This window comes from Cygnus olor, chromosome 29, assembly GCF_009769625.2.
Source record: "Cygnus olor isolate bCygOlo1 chromosome 29, bCygOlo1.pri.v2, whole genome shotgun sequence".
Taxonomy (NCBI): domain Eukaryota; kingdom Metazoa; phylum Chordata; class Aves; order Anseriformes; family Anatidae; genus Cygnus; species Cygnus olor.
In genome coordinates, this window is record NC_049197.1 from 2,044,852 (window position 1) to 2,059,456 (window position 14,605).

Below are 14,605 nucleotides of genomic sequence, written 5' to 3' on the forward strand. Positions count from 1 at the left end.
ATCTGGCACGCCAAGCTTAAGTATTTAATTAAACCAGCAAAAGCCTGTTAAATCGGATAAACCTGATGCACCCAAATTCTTTGCCTGTAAGCAGGGTGCTGCTGCGTGCTGCCCGGCTCCCCTTCCCTGCTGGCCCTGGCCCACGGACAGGGCGAGGGCTGCAGCTCCCGGGTACTCTGGGGAAAGTGGGGGCTTTGTCCCCCAGTGCTTTTGGCTGGAGAGGACCCTGGGGCCGCTCACCCCGACCAGCGACACCGTGCTGCTGTCCCCGGCCACCTGCAAGGCGGAGCAGGGCCAGGGCTGAGGTGTCCACGGCCCCGCGCCACGACTGCCCCGCGGCGCTGGGACACAGACAGCCCCAGAGGAACAGAGCCAGACACTGCTGAATTATTAACTAGTGCAGAAGCTCCAGAGCGCACAGGGAGGGAAAACATGAATCAAGCCAGGACGTTTTGCAATGCCCCCAACTCCCCCTGCTTGCAGGATTCAGCCTGATTACATCAAGCCCATCCCTGCTTTAGCACCACGAGGCGCTGCCCAGCTGCTGACGAGCGCCGAGCTCATGAACACCCAGTGGTTTTGTGGGTGCCCTGTCAACACCAACCCCAAGTCCTGAGCTACCTGGGCCAGCTCCCACTGCTGCACACCCCATTCAGCTCTTCAGGCCAAGCCCTGGCCCTGGGGACAGGGATGTCTCTCTGGCAATCACGCACCCCAGGCCAGGGCTGCGCACTGATGACTGACCGGAAAGGCGAGGCTCGCCGTGTCCCGCCGCTATCACCCAGCCTGATTTATCTCATAAAAATAAGTGGAAACAGTCAGGGCTCAGGAATTAGCACCGAAGCAGCTACGCCAAAGGCACACGGAGAGCCCAATATGCAGCGAGTGATGAGCGGTGCCGGGGTGGAGGTGATTCCCCCCGGGGCCACAGGGAGCGCAGGGCAGTGGGAGCTGCTGCCCCAAGGGCTGGAGCTGGGCTGGGGGCATGGTGCGGGGTGGGCAAGGGCCGCATTCTGCCCCGCGGCTGTCGGGGAGGCTGAGCCTGGCCCCCCTCGTCTTCCCCACGCCAACCGGCCCCCGCCTCCTCCACCCCCAGCCCTGATTCACTGGCCTCTGATGAGAGGAGGGGGCGGCAGCAACGTGCACGCAGCGCTGCCAGGGCCAGGAACGCTTCACCGAAGGGACTCGCAAAAATTCCCCAAAAATCAGCTGCTGGCTGGAGCTCGTGCAGCGCTGAGTCAGAGTCACAGGACGGCCGGGGGGGAGCGGTGAGGACCCTGTGGGACAGCGCAGTCCTGGCCCCATCCCCAGCACCTGCGGGCACCCAGCCCGGCCCACCAGGCCCACCAGAAGCCCTCCTCGCTCAGGTTCTCCCGGGGGCTGGCTTCGTGGGTCGTTCGATGGCAAATCCTTCCAGCAACGGGGATTTGGCCTCTCCTCGCCACCCTCCTCCCCCCCAGCCAGGAGCTGCCGTCTGGCAGAACCCAGTGCACTCAGACCCCGTTTTTGTTCTCCTTCCAGGAGAACGGGGCTGCTGTCACCTCACCGAGCGCTCCCAGCCGAGCTTGAGCTCGTCTCCAGCTCCTCCAGCTGGGAGGAAGCTCACAAGCATGGCATCCAAAGGCTGAACACAACTCAGAAGGGAAAACGGCCAGAACCAGCTGCAGATCGCAAACCGCTCGTTCCTCAGGGCCCGCAGCCCCTTTCACGTTCCCGGGACGCTCTGGCAATGCCTGTCCCCATCACGGCTGCCACCTGGGACCCCGGGGACCAAGGGGACACCGGGAGCAGCAATGCCTGGCTCCAGCACAGCGCTGCCGGCCCGGCGGGGGGGTCCTTGCTTGGAGCTGGGCATCGCTGGGGCGGGCAGCGGGGCCGGGCCGCGGGCTCGGAGCTGGAGGTGACGCAAGCACTTGCTCTTCTCCCAGGCTGTATTTTTGCAGCTGGAAAGCATTACGCTCCTCAAAGGCTTTTGTTTTTCAAATTGCTCCCTCTCCCTGCTCTCTATCCCTCCCTCCCTTCCTCCCCGCCCCACCCCCTTGCAGGAATCAGTTGTTGTTGTTATTATTATTATTATTATTATTATTATCATCATCAGTTCTTTCTTGTAGCCTCAGCTAAACCTGGTTTTCCTCTTGAACTTTCAGTGGAAGCGAATTTAGCTAACGTCAATTTTTACCCCCCAGCGTTAACGTGCAGAGAACTCTCCCCAGTTCACTACAGCTCGGGGAGGGGGGGCTGAGAAGGTCGGGGCTTTCTCCTCACCCCAGCCATCCCCTGCTGGACAGGGGGGACCAGGAGGTGCCCCAGCCAAAGTCCTCTCAGTGACCCAGCTCAGGGACCACGGGAGGAACAAGGAGGGGGCAGCCCCCAGCGTCCCCTCCTGCCTGCAGCTCCCAGCGGTGGAGGGATGCTGCCTACGAGGGCATCTCCCGGCCCCCAGCTGAGACTCAAGTCTCCCTCCTTGCTCAATCAGCGCTGGGTGTTGCAAACAATTGCAACATGCAAAAATCATTTGCTAAGATTTATTTATTTGCTAGCGTTTGAAAAGGAGCTTGGGGGACAGAGAAGAAGGGACGTGAACTTTAAAGGCTTTTCCTGGAAGAAGCTAACTAACCTCATTAGGGCCGGATCGCTGCGGCCCATGCCAGCTGGCCCCACTCAGAAGCGCTGGCCACAAACGCGGCTGGTGCGGGGCCGGATGCCGGAGAGGGCTCTGCCCGTTGGGTTCCTTTTAGGGAGGAGGCACACAGAGGGAGGACAGAGGGAAGGCAGCCCCAAGAAGTTAGTCAGTGGCACATTGCTCAACGATGGTGGGCTGGCAACTTCAGCAAGCTCCAAAACCAACCCTGCGCAGATGTTTCCTGGTTTCACGCTGACCCTGACGAAGCACTTGCTGAAGTCCCTGCCACAAAATAATCTGCGTGGCACTGGACTCAGATTTGCCTTTTTTTCCTTCCCATGGTCAGTGGAAGAAGAAAGCTGAAGCAATCTCTGCAACCCACACGGCACAGGGGCACCGGCAGTGGCTCTTCACATTGGGCTGAAGGTCACTTCCAGCCCAGCCTCCTCCGACAGCGCGCTGAGACCCTGCTGCAGCATGAAGCCGCTCAGGGAGCGCGGCAGGAATGCCTGACCTGCGCCCAAGGATGAGGCTGAAGGGCAACACTGCTCCCAGCCAGGGAAGGGACATGCTGAAGAGGAGTTTTTAGGACTTCTGTCCTTGGCCCCACCAACCCTTACAAGTCTTCCCAGCAATACCCTTCTCTTGCCCCCGATCCCAACCTCATCCTGTGCTCAGTGGGGCTGGGAGCATCCTGTCCTGCACAAAGAGCTCCTTGGCGCACGCAGTTCACTGTCAGAGCAGCCATCCCAGGAGCTCCTGCCGGAGGCTCTCCCTTCCTTAACCCAAGCCCTGGAATATCTGATTTACCCCACAGCAAGTCAAGCACCGTAAGACTGTGGGTTTTTTGGGGAACTAGCTTTGCTGACCCAGCACATAACTTTCCTCTGCATGAATCAGTTGTTGTGCACTCTGCAAATACATCAATTATGGTCTGACACAAGGAGGAAGGAAACATGCAATCTTGTCTCAGACTAAAACATGGATTTCGACACAATTCTGGAACAGCTGCAATTAAGATGCGTGCAAGTCAGGCTCACCCTAACTCTTGCACTTTTAAGCGTGTAAGAGGCGAAGAGCTGCAGCGCTCTGGAAGAAATCCCACTCCTTGACTACTGCTAGAAGGGAGCACTCCCCACGGGGCAGCTGGAGCAGGACAGGGCAGGAATTGCTCAGGAAAGGTCCCAGCTCTGCTGGGGAGCTCTCCCTTGCCAGACTCCCCCTTTGGGGCAGCTGAAAGCATCGCCACCCTCCAACACAAGGCCAATCGTACAAGCCCCTCGCTCACCTTTCTGACGAGGTGCATTTCTACTTTACCCCAGCACACATCGAGGAGCTCAACCGAGTTCTGCTGCTGCTACTCGCATGTTGTTTTTAGGTCCACATTCATCTCCTGAAAACAACCTACGTATTTTGCCTTCAATGCTTTGGTGGTACGGACTGTCCCTCCGAAGGAAAACCAGACGAGTTCAGCTACGGCTGCGGTGACCAGAGCAGCCTGCAGTAGGGACAGGAGTCGCACCCGGGATGCCCGAGCAGCCCAGGAGATGGGACGGGGCAGCCTCCAGCACCCAGCCGTGCCACTGCACACAGGGAGCCCCCGGCACGCGGCTGCCGAGGAAAAAGCTTGGAAAAGTCACCAAATGTTTCAGTTCAAAAATGCCTCCAGAAGAGGAACGAAGGCTCGTCAGGAATGCAGTCCCTGGGGCTCCTCAAATACATTGGTTTCCTACTTTCTTTTTTATAGGGAATGATCCGTTTGATACATTTACATAATACCATAATCTGAAGGAATTTCTGTCTCTTCCCTCCACACACATCCTCTGCCCCGGAGAACAAGACGCTCTCTGTAATGGCAAACTGCTCTGTGGATAAACACTGCTCCTGGGGACAATTTTCCTTAATTAAAGTGTGCTAACAGGACAGGCACAAAGACAAACTCTGGCCCCTCAGGGCACCCGCCTCCCCCGGCCAGCAGGGATGGGGATGGCTGGGTCCCACAGCGCATCCCCAGAGGGCTGGGGTCCCTCCACGCCCCTGCCAATGCCGGGCAGCTGATTTTTGGCCTGGGGTCAGCTAAACCCCCCCTGGGCTGCAGGGTCTGGCTCAGCCCCTGCAGCAGAAGCTGCCATCGGCTGCCAGCCTGCGAGCGAGGAGGAGGCGCTGCGGACGGGCCAGACACTGGCGGGTACAGCCAGCACCATCACGTCAGCCTGGTCTCCTTAGAAAACCAAGCTAAAAAAAATAAATATATTAAAAAAAAAAAAAAACTCTGTTAAGCTGTTTAGCTCAGAGGAGAAACTGCTGGGTGGGAGCCTGTGGCCCATGTCCAGGATGTCTGACTCGGCGTGCATAGGGATGCTTGCGGCCTCCATGCATGCGCCGCGTGCCTGTGAGAGCCTCGCGCTCCCCGCGAGCTGCACTGCCCCCCCCGGGGGTGGCGGCCCCCTCCTGCCCCCTGCCCAGCCCCCTCCGTTGCCTTCCCCAGCTCCAGGGCTCTTCCCCAGACCCCAGCCTGCTCCCCCCTTTCCCACCTGCAGCACTGGAGGTGGGAAGAGCAAGAACAGAGCGGGGGCAAGCTCTGTCTCAGCTGCAGAGGACAGCCAAGGGACTTTAATTACTGTTCCTTAATGAGGCAATTCCACCAACAAAAGCGTTCAGCAGAGGCCGGTCGAGGGACAGGCTGCTTGGCCTGCCTGTGGGTGCAAGGAGAGGGCAGTGAGAACCCGCGGGAGCTTTATCGGGGTGCTTTGGGAAGGGCAAGGGAACAAGTGACGAGAAAGCTGAGACAAGGACGGCTGCAGGCAGGGGCGGTCCCAGCAGAGCGCGGCCGCGGTGGGGTGAGCTGCGAGCGGCGGCGCGCAGCACAAGACGGACGGACATTTGCAGGAATAAACGTGCTCCCTGCCACTTCGACTCAAACACGTCTCCGTGCACAAGAGGATCCCAATTAATGGGGGAATTAGTTTTGCCCTTTAATCTTCAGTAACGTGGAAACAGGGCTCGGCCCGTGCTGAGCAGCACCTTGCCGCTGCTGGAGGGGGACGGGAGGGCAGCGGCAGCAGCGTGGGGAGTGGGGAGGGACGGGACCAGGGTGGGCGGCTGCTGCCCCCAGCACGGTCAGACCCCGGCCCTTCTCCAGCACCAGCAGCTGTGCACGATGCGCGCAGGAGGCGGCACAGGCTGGGGCCTTCCTCCCGCAGCTGCCCCGCACGAGGCTTTGACAGCCACATAACAAGGCAGTGCCCCTCGAGACCGGGCTCTTGCGTAACCTGAAGCACTTTTGCTTCCTCTTCCTCCTCCCCTTTTTTTTCTTTCTTTTTTTTTCTTTTTTTTTCCCCTTTGCATAATGAAAACTTAATGCGGCCCGTTTAACCAGAACTCACAGCAGGCTCCCCGCCAGGAAAAGGACCTCACTTGGCAGAGCACACGGACACTGCCCGAGGATGGGGGGAGCGCAGGGAGCCCCTCTCCACAGCTCCGCTAGGAAGGGAGCCAGCAGCAGAGCCCAACCCCCCCCCGAACTGTCCCCTGCATCCCCCCATGGTGCCACCGTGGCACGGGGCTGTTGCCCACAGCCCTCAGGGACCCAGCACAGCCAAAGATCTGCCCCTTCCCCAGAGCGGGGGCACGCTGAACCCCTCTGCTGGGGGCTCTGCCGGCAGCCCCGTACTGTCCCCAGCCCCACGCTGCCTCCAGGCATCGCCGAGGCCCTGCTCAGCCCTCTCCAAGCCTCTGTCCCTGTCTCTCACGCAGGAAGCACAAAGAGGAATTGAACCCCAAAGAGCAGAGTCCTGCTCGGCCCCAGGGAGCAATCGATGCCTCTGCAGGTCAGCAGCCCAGCCCCTCGCAGCAACCCCACCGCGGGGAACCCGTCTCCCCCAGCAGGGCTCATTGGCCCCCCAGCTCCAGCACCCTGCCCGCCCCACGTCTGCATCCACGCTGAACAAAGCCACGCAGGCACCGGGCAAAGGGGCTGCCTGAAACCACCGCAGCCTTCATCTCCCCCCAGCACAAAGAGCCGATGAGTGGGTGCGAGCACCCCGGCCCGAGAACCCGCATCAGGTGAAGCAGGAGGAGGTGATCACGTCCCTGGCTCTCGTGAGTTGCTGCTATGAGAGCAGTCATCAACAGTTAAAAAGCAAGCAAGCAAGCAAGGAATCAGCAGATGAAATTACCAATCATCCCTCTTTCTTGCCAAAGAAGTTCACATCAGAGCCTCTTTCTTGGCTAGAACGAGGCAGCAAGGAAGAAAAATAGCTTTCCATGCAAAGTGGGGAAAGAAACGTACTTGGATTTCTCTGTAGACCAACATCTCCCTGAAATCAATTTGTCCCAAACCCTACAGCTTTTCTGCTTATTGGCAACAGAACAGGTCATTACGAGTAACAGGGCTGAAATGGAGTCAATGAAAACAACCTCCTAGACATGCTTGTTTAGATAGATGCTGCCCAGGAAGGTATTTTAATAATGGCCAGATTGTTATCATTTAAGGTTTATAATGCACTCGGGATCAAATGTCCCACTATTTCAAACCCCCTCCTGGGGGCTTGTTTTATAAAAGACAAAGAAAACAACAAACCTTAAAACAAGAAATAATAAATCAAGAAAAGGCTCCGCAGCCTTTTCCCAGCAACCCTGGCCGCGTCCCGCCAGGCAGCCGACATTCCTGGATGCCAGCCCGCAGACCCCACCGGCGCAGCCACGGGCACGGCTGGCGTGGACCCATCCCGGCTTCTGCGGGGACACCGGCAAAGCTGCTGCCACCTCCCCTGCACTCCGAGGGGAGCAAGGCTCAGACACCTCCAGCTCCAGAGCCACAAATGAGCTGTACTGGCACCAGGGATCTCACGGCACAATAAATGCATTCAGGGCAAGGAACCCTGGCACTGTGGAGCTACCGGTACCATGCAAAAAGTCAGGAGTTGTTTGAGAAGTGGGGAAAAAAAGAAAGGGAAAGAACAGGGAAGGGGGAACCACCAGGAGATCCATTGAGAAACTCTGCTTTCGGTCTCCTGACACGTGTTTTCTAGTATTTTTCCATAGTAAATGCAACGAACTCTTCCCTTTCTTGAAAGCCGAGTATCACTTGATCGCGCCACTCTGGGAGCTGAGGCTTTAACGCGGCAATCGCAGCGCTCACAATAAAAGCCTGGGATGCTGAAAGGCTGGGTCAAGCTGCCGCCAATTAACGGCGTCCTTTACACACCCTGAAGGACTGCTCCTTGCAGGACCACGCGCCTCGATCCCCAGCTCGCTGCGGGGACAGATGTTGCCTTTCTCATTTCACCTGTAAAGAACCGAGGCACGGATCTGATTTAAGGTCGCCCCAACCTGACCACAAGCCCGAGCACACCGCTTCCCTCGTCCCTTTGGTGACCCCGCAGCGAGCCAGCCGAACGGCCAGCCCAGGAGGCCTGAAGGACTCAGGGACTCGTGCAAGCAGCTGCGAACGCACCAGGCACTTTCCAAAAACCAGCCCCAGGATGGGAGCACAGGTGGCAGGAGCAGCAGCGAGGGGGGGTGGCGGGAGAGGTCCCACAGCAAACCTCCACGGGCCTCTGCAGCAGCAGAGGCTGGAGCAAGCAGTGGCCAGGGAAGGGGACGGCTGGAGCACAGCGCGGCTCACCGTGGCCAGCCTGCCGCTCACCCAGCGGGGGTTTAGCAACGTGAAAGCCTGAAAGCAGATTTTGTTTTGTTTTGTTTTGCTTTGAAATTCCTTGGAAGGCCAACTCCAAACAAATGAGAACATTGTCTCAGGAAGCACGTGGAGGCTGAAATCTGGTTGAGAAAACGCACGGGACCAGCGGGTCCCCGGAGGGTCGGGGATTAGCTGCCAATCAAGGTGGGTCCGCAGGAGACCCGTGGCACCCGAGCCTCCGCCGAGCATCGGCAGGGCAGCCAGGGAGGATAGGGCCTAACTGGGGTCAAGTCTTGCTCTGAAATGAACCCTACAAGCCTGCAGCCGCAGAGGAAACAGCCCCGTGTGGCCAGCAGGAACTGGGGACGAAGACAGGGAGTGCCACAGAGCCCGGCGCCAGCGGCCAGACAGCAGGCACAGCACCGGGGGCGCAGACGGTGGCAGGGAGCAGACCCATGCCCCAGCAAGGGGAACCCCCAAGCATAACAGGGCCAGGACAGGGCTGGAAGTACCGGTGGAAGGAACTGCCCCCAGGGCTCCCTGGGGACTGAGGGGGCTCCGCTGGGGAGCAGCCCCCTCACGGGGTCCCAGCTCCCCACAGCTCCGCTCCCAGCAGCCGGCTCAGCTCTGGGAAGGCCAGCAGCCCGAGCAGACACTGGGCCGACTGTCTCAGCAGCAGGAGAAAACCTCTGCAAGCTGCAGAGAGCAGCTCTTCCCCTGCACACACCAACACACACTCCTTTTTGTCCTTGAATGTGAGCATATATTTGGTGCCTGCCAGGATTTTCCCTGATTAGAAACAGGACTGGAATTTTCACACAGAGCGGAGGAGAGAGAGAAAGAGAGAAAGCGGAAAGGGAGGAAAGAAGAAACAAGTTCCCCTTTTTGCGATTCAGCATTGGCAGGAAGGACGAGGCCCTTCTTGCGCAGCTCAGAGAAGAGCTCATTTCCCAGTCTCAGCCCCGCGGTCCTACAGACCCAAGGGCGAGGGAGGACCAAGGGCAGGGGCTGCACGCGCCCAGGGGTGCTGACCGCAGACCCCGGCAGTCCCGCGGTGTCTGGATGCGAAGGTGCTGCCTTTGAGCTGCCTGCAGAGAAGGGGGCGGGGAACAGAGCCAAATTCCTGCCGCGATAAGGGGGCATGCATCCCCCACCCCTTCCCCACCGTGGGTTTTGCTGCTTTGCAACACAAGCCAGGGATCGCCTCCCACTTGCAGCGCAGCCTCCGGTGCCAGCACTGCCACTGAGCCCACAGCATCCTGCAGCTCCTGCACACGAGAGGTGCCCAGGGCTTCTGCCTGCCACAGACAGCACGGACTGATGCAGAGAGAAATAACTCAGTTCCAAAATGAGTGGTTTTTTTGTTACTTTTTCTTTTTGCCTTCTCTTAGAGAAAGGGGTGGAAGACATCACCAGCCTCTGATTTTTAGCATGCTCCTGGAAGAGAAGTGGGGGCAGGGAACAGGACGCCTCAAATCAGCTGAGAAAATCACTGCCTGTGAGAAACGTCCCCCGGGCAGCATGTCTTTGGGAACCAAGGGACAGCCACCATGAAGAAGTGCATCAATACTCAAGGCTTGTGATAGAAGAAAGGGTTTAGCAGTGCAAGGAACTGGGGAAAAGCAAAGCTTCAGCATTCAGTGGGTCTTGGCAAGCCCTGTTGATAGTATTCATTTAACACATCTCCCACAACACAAGCGACACTAATCTCTCCGCAGGAACGGAGAGGGGACAAAAAGACATGGAAGCACAGCTCCTATCAGAACTGGGCTGTGACATTTCACCATCCCAGACTTACCGGTGACAGCTGGGGGCTGCTAATTTTCAGCCCTTTAGCATCAGTCTTTCCCCATCAGATGCCAACTCAAGCCACATTAGCAGCAGGCACCAGGGAAGTCTGGCTCCTGCTGTTAGTAGATAAATGTCATAAAGCAGCAAATAAAGAGAGAAACCACTAATTGGATTGACTGGTCTCTTCAGTGTCCCAACAGGGAGAAGCAGGAGAGTAACATTATCTCCTCATCAGAACCCTCCAAAATCCAACCCAGGCTTGGGACCCAGGGCAGGGAGGATGGCCAACAGCTGTCTGAAAATCAGAGCCAACAAAATCGGCGCCAAACAGTTCAGCAACCGAAACCTGAGGTGGTTTCACACCTGCACACTGGAGGAGTGACCCTATTGCCATGTAACCCCACAGAGAGCCTCCGCAGCTTATGTGCAGGCACCCACCACACACCAGCAGCGGGGACAGCATGCAGGAGCTGCTGCCACCTTTCTTCCTGTGAAGGAGACTCTTTCCTTCATCCCGGGGCAAAATCAGGAGTTTTCCCATCCAGGCGAGCTGAATTCCCCTCTTCCTACTCTAAGCTGTAGCAACAGATCAGGAGGACAAGCAAAGCAAGGCACCTTTTCTTGTTCGGACTTGAACATGGTCTTCTTACGAGCTCCCTTCCCCTCTTGTCCATGATTAAAAGGCTGTCCTCAGAAGGTTAATAACCTCCTGGAGCCACAGCAGCCAGGACGACTGCCCCAAAGCCTGACCCCACTCAGGCACGGCAGAGGGGCAGCAGAGCAGGCGTTGAGGCTCTGGTCCTGCTCCGCTGCCTGCCCACCTCTTGGTCCAAGTTCCCTCTCCCTCCGCAGCTCCCTCAATTCGAGCACAATCCCAGCTCTCTTCTGCTGCCCACACCATTAACCTCCTGCAGTCCAAAGCCAAGCGAGAGCACCCCAGGGGCTTCAGGACGAGCCAGGGAGGCCGCTCGCTGTCAGGGATGGTGGGCCTGCCTTCCAGACACAACCTCTGCCCCAGCAGCATGGCTGGGGCACCCTGCTCACCCTTGCCAGATCACTAGACCAAGTCTGCAGGCAGCCGAGGGGCCACGGCAAGCCTTCATGCCGGTGATGTGCGCTCCTCCCTGGGGACCAGACCTGGATCATGCAGGGAGACTGCAGCAACCCAGACCGAGGCAATAAACTGGAGGACAGGGCCACAGTCGCCATCCCCTGTGCCCACGGTTCCTGGCCACCAGCCACAGCTGCAGGAAATGAAAACCCTAATGCCCCTGGACCCTCCTGTGAACCAAGGGAAGAGACCAAACTCAACTTGAGAAAGCCTTAAAAAATGCAGAAGGAGCACACAAAAGCAGACCTCAAACCATTGGGGGGGAACAAAAAGCAAAGCTCAGCCCTGTCCTGCCTAATTTCAGGCTATCGCCTGTAAGAGCAAAGGGTGAGGCTGCTCCCTAAAAATACACACTGCCCTAAAAATACACAGCGCAAGCCTAAATGCACCGTGCCACGCACACCCTCCGTGCAGTGCAGCGGCTGGAACACGCTGAGCCCCAGCTCAGCCGGGGCCCAAGGGTGGCACGGGCCGGTCCCCAGCAGCCCCGTGCACCCCACAGCGCAGCCAGGATTTGGCCCCTTCTCCCCCCCGTCCTGGCCGGGCCACCGTGACATTGCCGGGGGCAGAGGAACGCCCTCACCCATGGACCCGCCGGAGACTTCTGTTGGTTCGCAGAGATCCGTCCGTACATGTTCATCTAATTTGCTACGCTAGCTATTGCTCATCAGGTGAAAGCGCCCTCGTATCCACGAAGGATGGGGATCCTTATTGCATCAGGCAGCCGCTGTCTGAAAGCACTCCTGGTTTTAAGAGGTAAAATACAATGGGAGGATTACGCCAGGGAAGCCAAGGGCTGCAGAACCAGATGGTGATGCCCTGAAAATACCAAAATCCCACCCTAGCTGCCTCAGTCTGTGGTTTCAGAGGATGAAATCAGTGACAGGAAAACAGCGAGGGGCCATTTCCACATCCTGGCTGCACAGCCACGACACTCAACCACCTCCACAGTTTCTCTTCTGACCCCACCTGCCCTGCACCACGCGCACACGAGGACACACGAAGGAAGGGCCTGGGAAGGCGGCAGCTTTCTGCCACGATCCCCACGGGGCTCTCAGGAGAGCAGACACAGCACACACCCACACAGTCTTCTCCCCTCCATCTTCTAGAGGGCCCGAGTCAAAGAGCACCGAAATCCCAGCAAGCAGCTTTCCTTCCCCCTGCCTGACTGCTGAACTGGGACCAGCAAGCCCAAACAGGAGGCTGTGCTGTAACCACACTCATCACAGCCTGGGAGACACAAACAACACCAACCATCCACTACCGGCTGCTGGTGACTCACCTGGCTGCCTGACGGGTCGGGATTTGACACTTCTAGGTCGGGATTTTGGTCTCAATCCCTACCGAGGGACAGGAGACCGAAGCCCACTTTGGCAAGAACACAGGGCCAAAACCAAAAGAGGAAGCAGGGAGAACTGCTGGCCCCATCTCCTCTATGCAGGTATCACCTCCACTCCTCACCATATCATTTTTTGTTATATACTTGCACAAAGAAGCCCTGAGACTTGCTAGGAATAATAAGAGGGAAGGAAAAGGAAAGACGAAGGTAAAAGGAGAATAAAGAGGAGAAGTCTGTGCCAAAGCCCAGGTGCCTGGCCCTGCAGGAGGCTACCTCCCACTGAAACGCCCCCGCTTCGCGCACCTTGGGACACTCGGGGTCACAAGGAGTGGGAGCAAGCTTTGAAGGGGAACGGGCACTCACGGTGCAGGCTGAGGGAGATGTTGATGGAGCGCTCTTCCACAAAGCCCTTCAGGTTGGGGATCTTGGCACACTTGAGGATGGTCTGGGAGGCACTGTCGCCCACGTGCACCCAGCACACCGTGTCTTCGACGTAGTTGAAGTCCATGGCCGTGGTCTGCTTGGCACTGGTGGGGGTGATGTTGGGCACGGGGGCTCCGCTCAGGTAGGTGGCCAGGATGTTCTGGGAGTTGGCGATGAGCAGCACAGGAGGGCGGTCGACGGGCTCTGGAGAGGAGAAGGAGGGTCACGGCTGGGCACCACGGCTTGTGGCTGCAGCGCCACATCAAGCCGCACCTCGAGTACTGTGTTCAGTTTTGGGCCCCTCGCTACAAGAAGGACATGGAGGTGCTCAAGCATGTCCAGAGAAGGGCAACGAAGCTGGTGTGGGGTCTGGAGAACAAGTCTTACGAGGAGCGGCTGAGGGAGCTGGGGTTGTTTAGCCTGAAGAAGAGGAGGCTCAGGGGCGACCTTATCGCTCTCTACAGGTACCTTAAAGGAGGCTGTAGCAAGGTAGAGATAAGTCTACTCTCCCATGTGCCCGGTGATAGGACAAGGGGGAATGGGCTAAAGTTGCGCCAGGGGAGGTTTAGGTTGGATATTAGGAAGAACTTCTTTACGGAAAGGGTTGTTAGGCATTGGAATGGGCTGCCCAGGGAAGTGGTTGAGTCGCCATCCCTGGAGGACTTTAAAAGACGTTTAGATGTAGAGCTTAGCAATATGGTTTAGTGGAGGACTTGTTAGTGTTAGGTCAGAGGTTGGACTCGGTGATTTTGGAGGTCTCTTCCAACCTAGATGATTCTGTGATCAGCACACAGCCCGGCCCTTCTGCTCCCACAGAAGCAGGGCTGTGGCACACAGCCTAACACGTACAAGAGGGAAGGTGGCGGCACAGGTTGCAGTCAGAGAAGAGCGGCTTAAAGCAAAGAACTGGGGCAGGGGCACACCTACAGCAGGAGGCCATGCTTTTCAGAGCTGTCCAGAGACAACACACTTCTCTCGTCCAGGATCTTACCATTCTTGGCTTTACAGGATCTGTTATCAGGCTGCAAGAGGTATCCTTCAACACAGCTGCACGTGTAGGAACCCTCTGTGTTGGTGCAGGTCTGGCTGCAGGTCCCATAGACGGTGCACTCATCGAAGTCTGGAAAAGAAGACAAAAAAACAAGGTTTGGACCAGCATCTTTCCTTAGCTGCCTTGCAAGGGAAGGATACGTTCTGCAAGGAAGTCCAGCAACATGCAGAAAGCAGAAGGACCATCACAATATCCTCCAGCAGAGTGCCTGGCAAACGTCACCTCCCAGCTTACTGCAGAAGCACCAGCAGACAAGAAGCAAAAGAAAAAGCCCTGCTTCACAGCAGGGCCTTGCCAAGGACTCGCCAACTCACTGGCCCTTCCCCCCACTCTCCAAGACCCCCACCTAAATTTCTAGTCTGAATTTCTCTAATCTTCAACTTCCAAACCCCCAGCTCACACGCTGCTCTTTCTTCTGCTAGATGAAAGAGCTGTCTCCACCAGAAAGCTCTTACCCCTAGAGGTGCATGCAGGAGCTGTTAAAAGTCCCCTTTTCACCCCTGCTCAGATAAATGAATGATGGAGCTGCAGAAACCTCTCATTTCAAGACTTGTTTCTAGGCACTGCATGGATCTGATCACACCCTTTGACCCCCTGCTATTTTCCAGCAGCCTTCCCAAGGCATG

General features: G+C 57.5%; 1 protein-coding gene across 3 annotated transcripts in view; it reads right to left on the reverse strand.

Annotated features, from left to right (window-relative positions):
* The window catches only part of LRP1 (LDL receptor related protein 1), an 89,817-nt gene that overhangs the window by 46,328 nt on the left and 28,884 nt on the right, over positions 1–14,605 (reverse strand). For all 3 annotated transcript variants that reach the window (XM_040539427.1, XM_040539426.1, XM_040539425.1), the window contains 2 exons: positions 13,920–14,048; positions 12,869–13,132 (listed from right to left, as the gene is read on the reverse strand). In XM_040539427.1, coding sequence (XP_040395361.1) covers positions 12,869–13,132; positions 13,920–14,048 — 393 coding nt within the window. The remainder of the gene's footprint in view (positions 1–12,868; positions 13,133–13,919; positions 14,049–14,605) is intronic.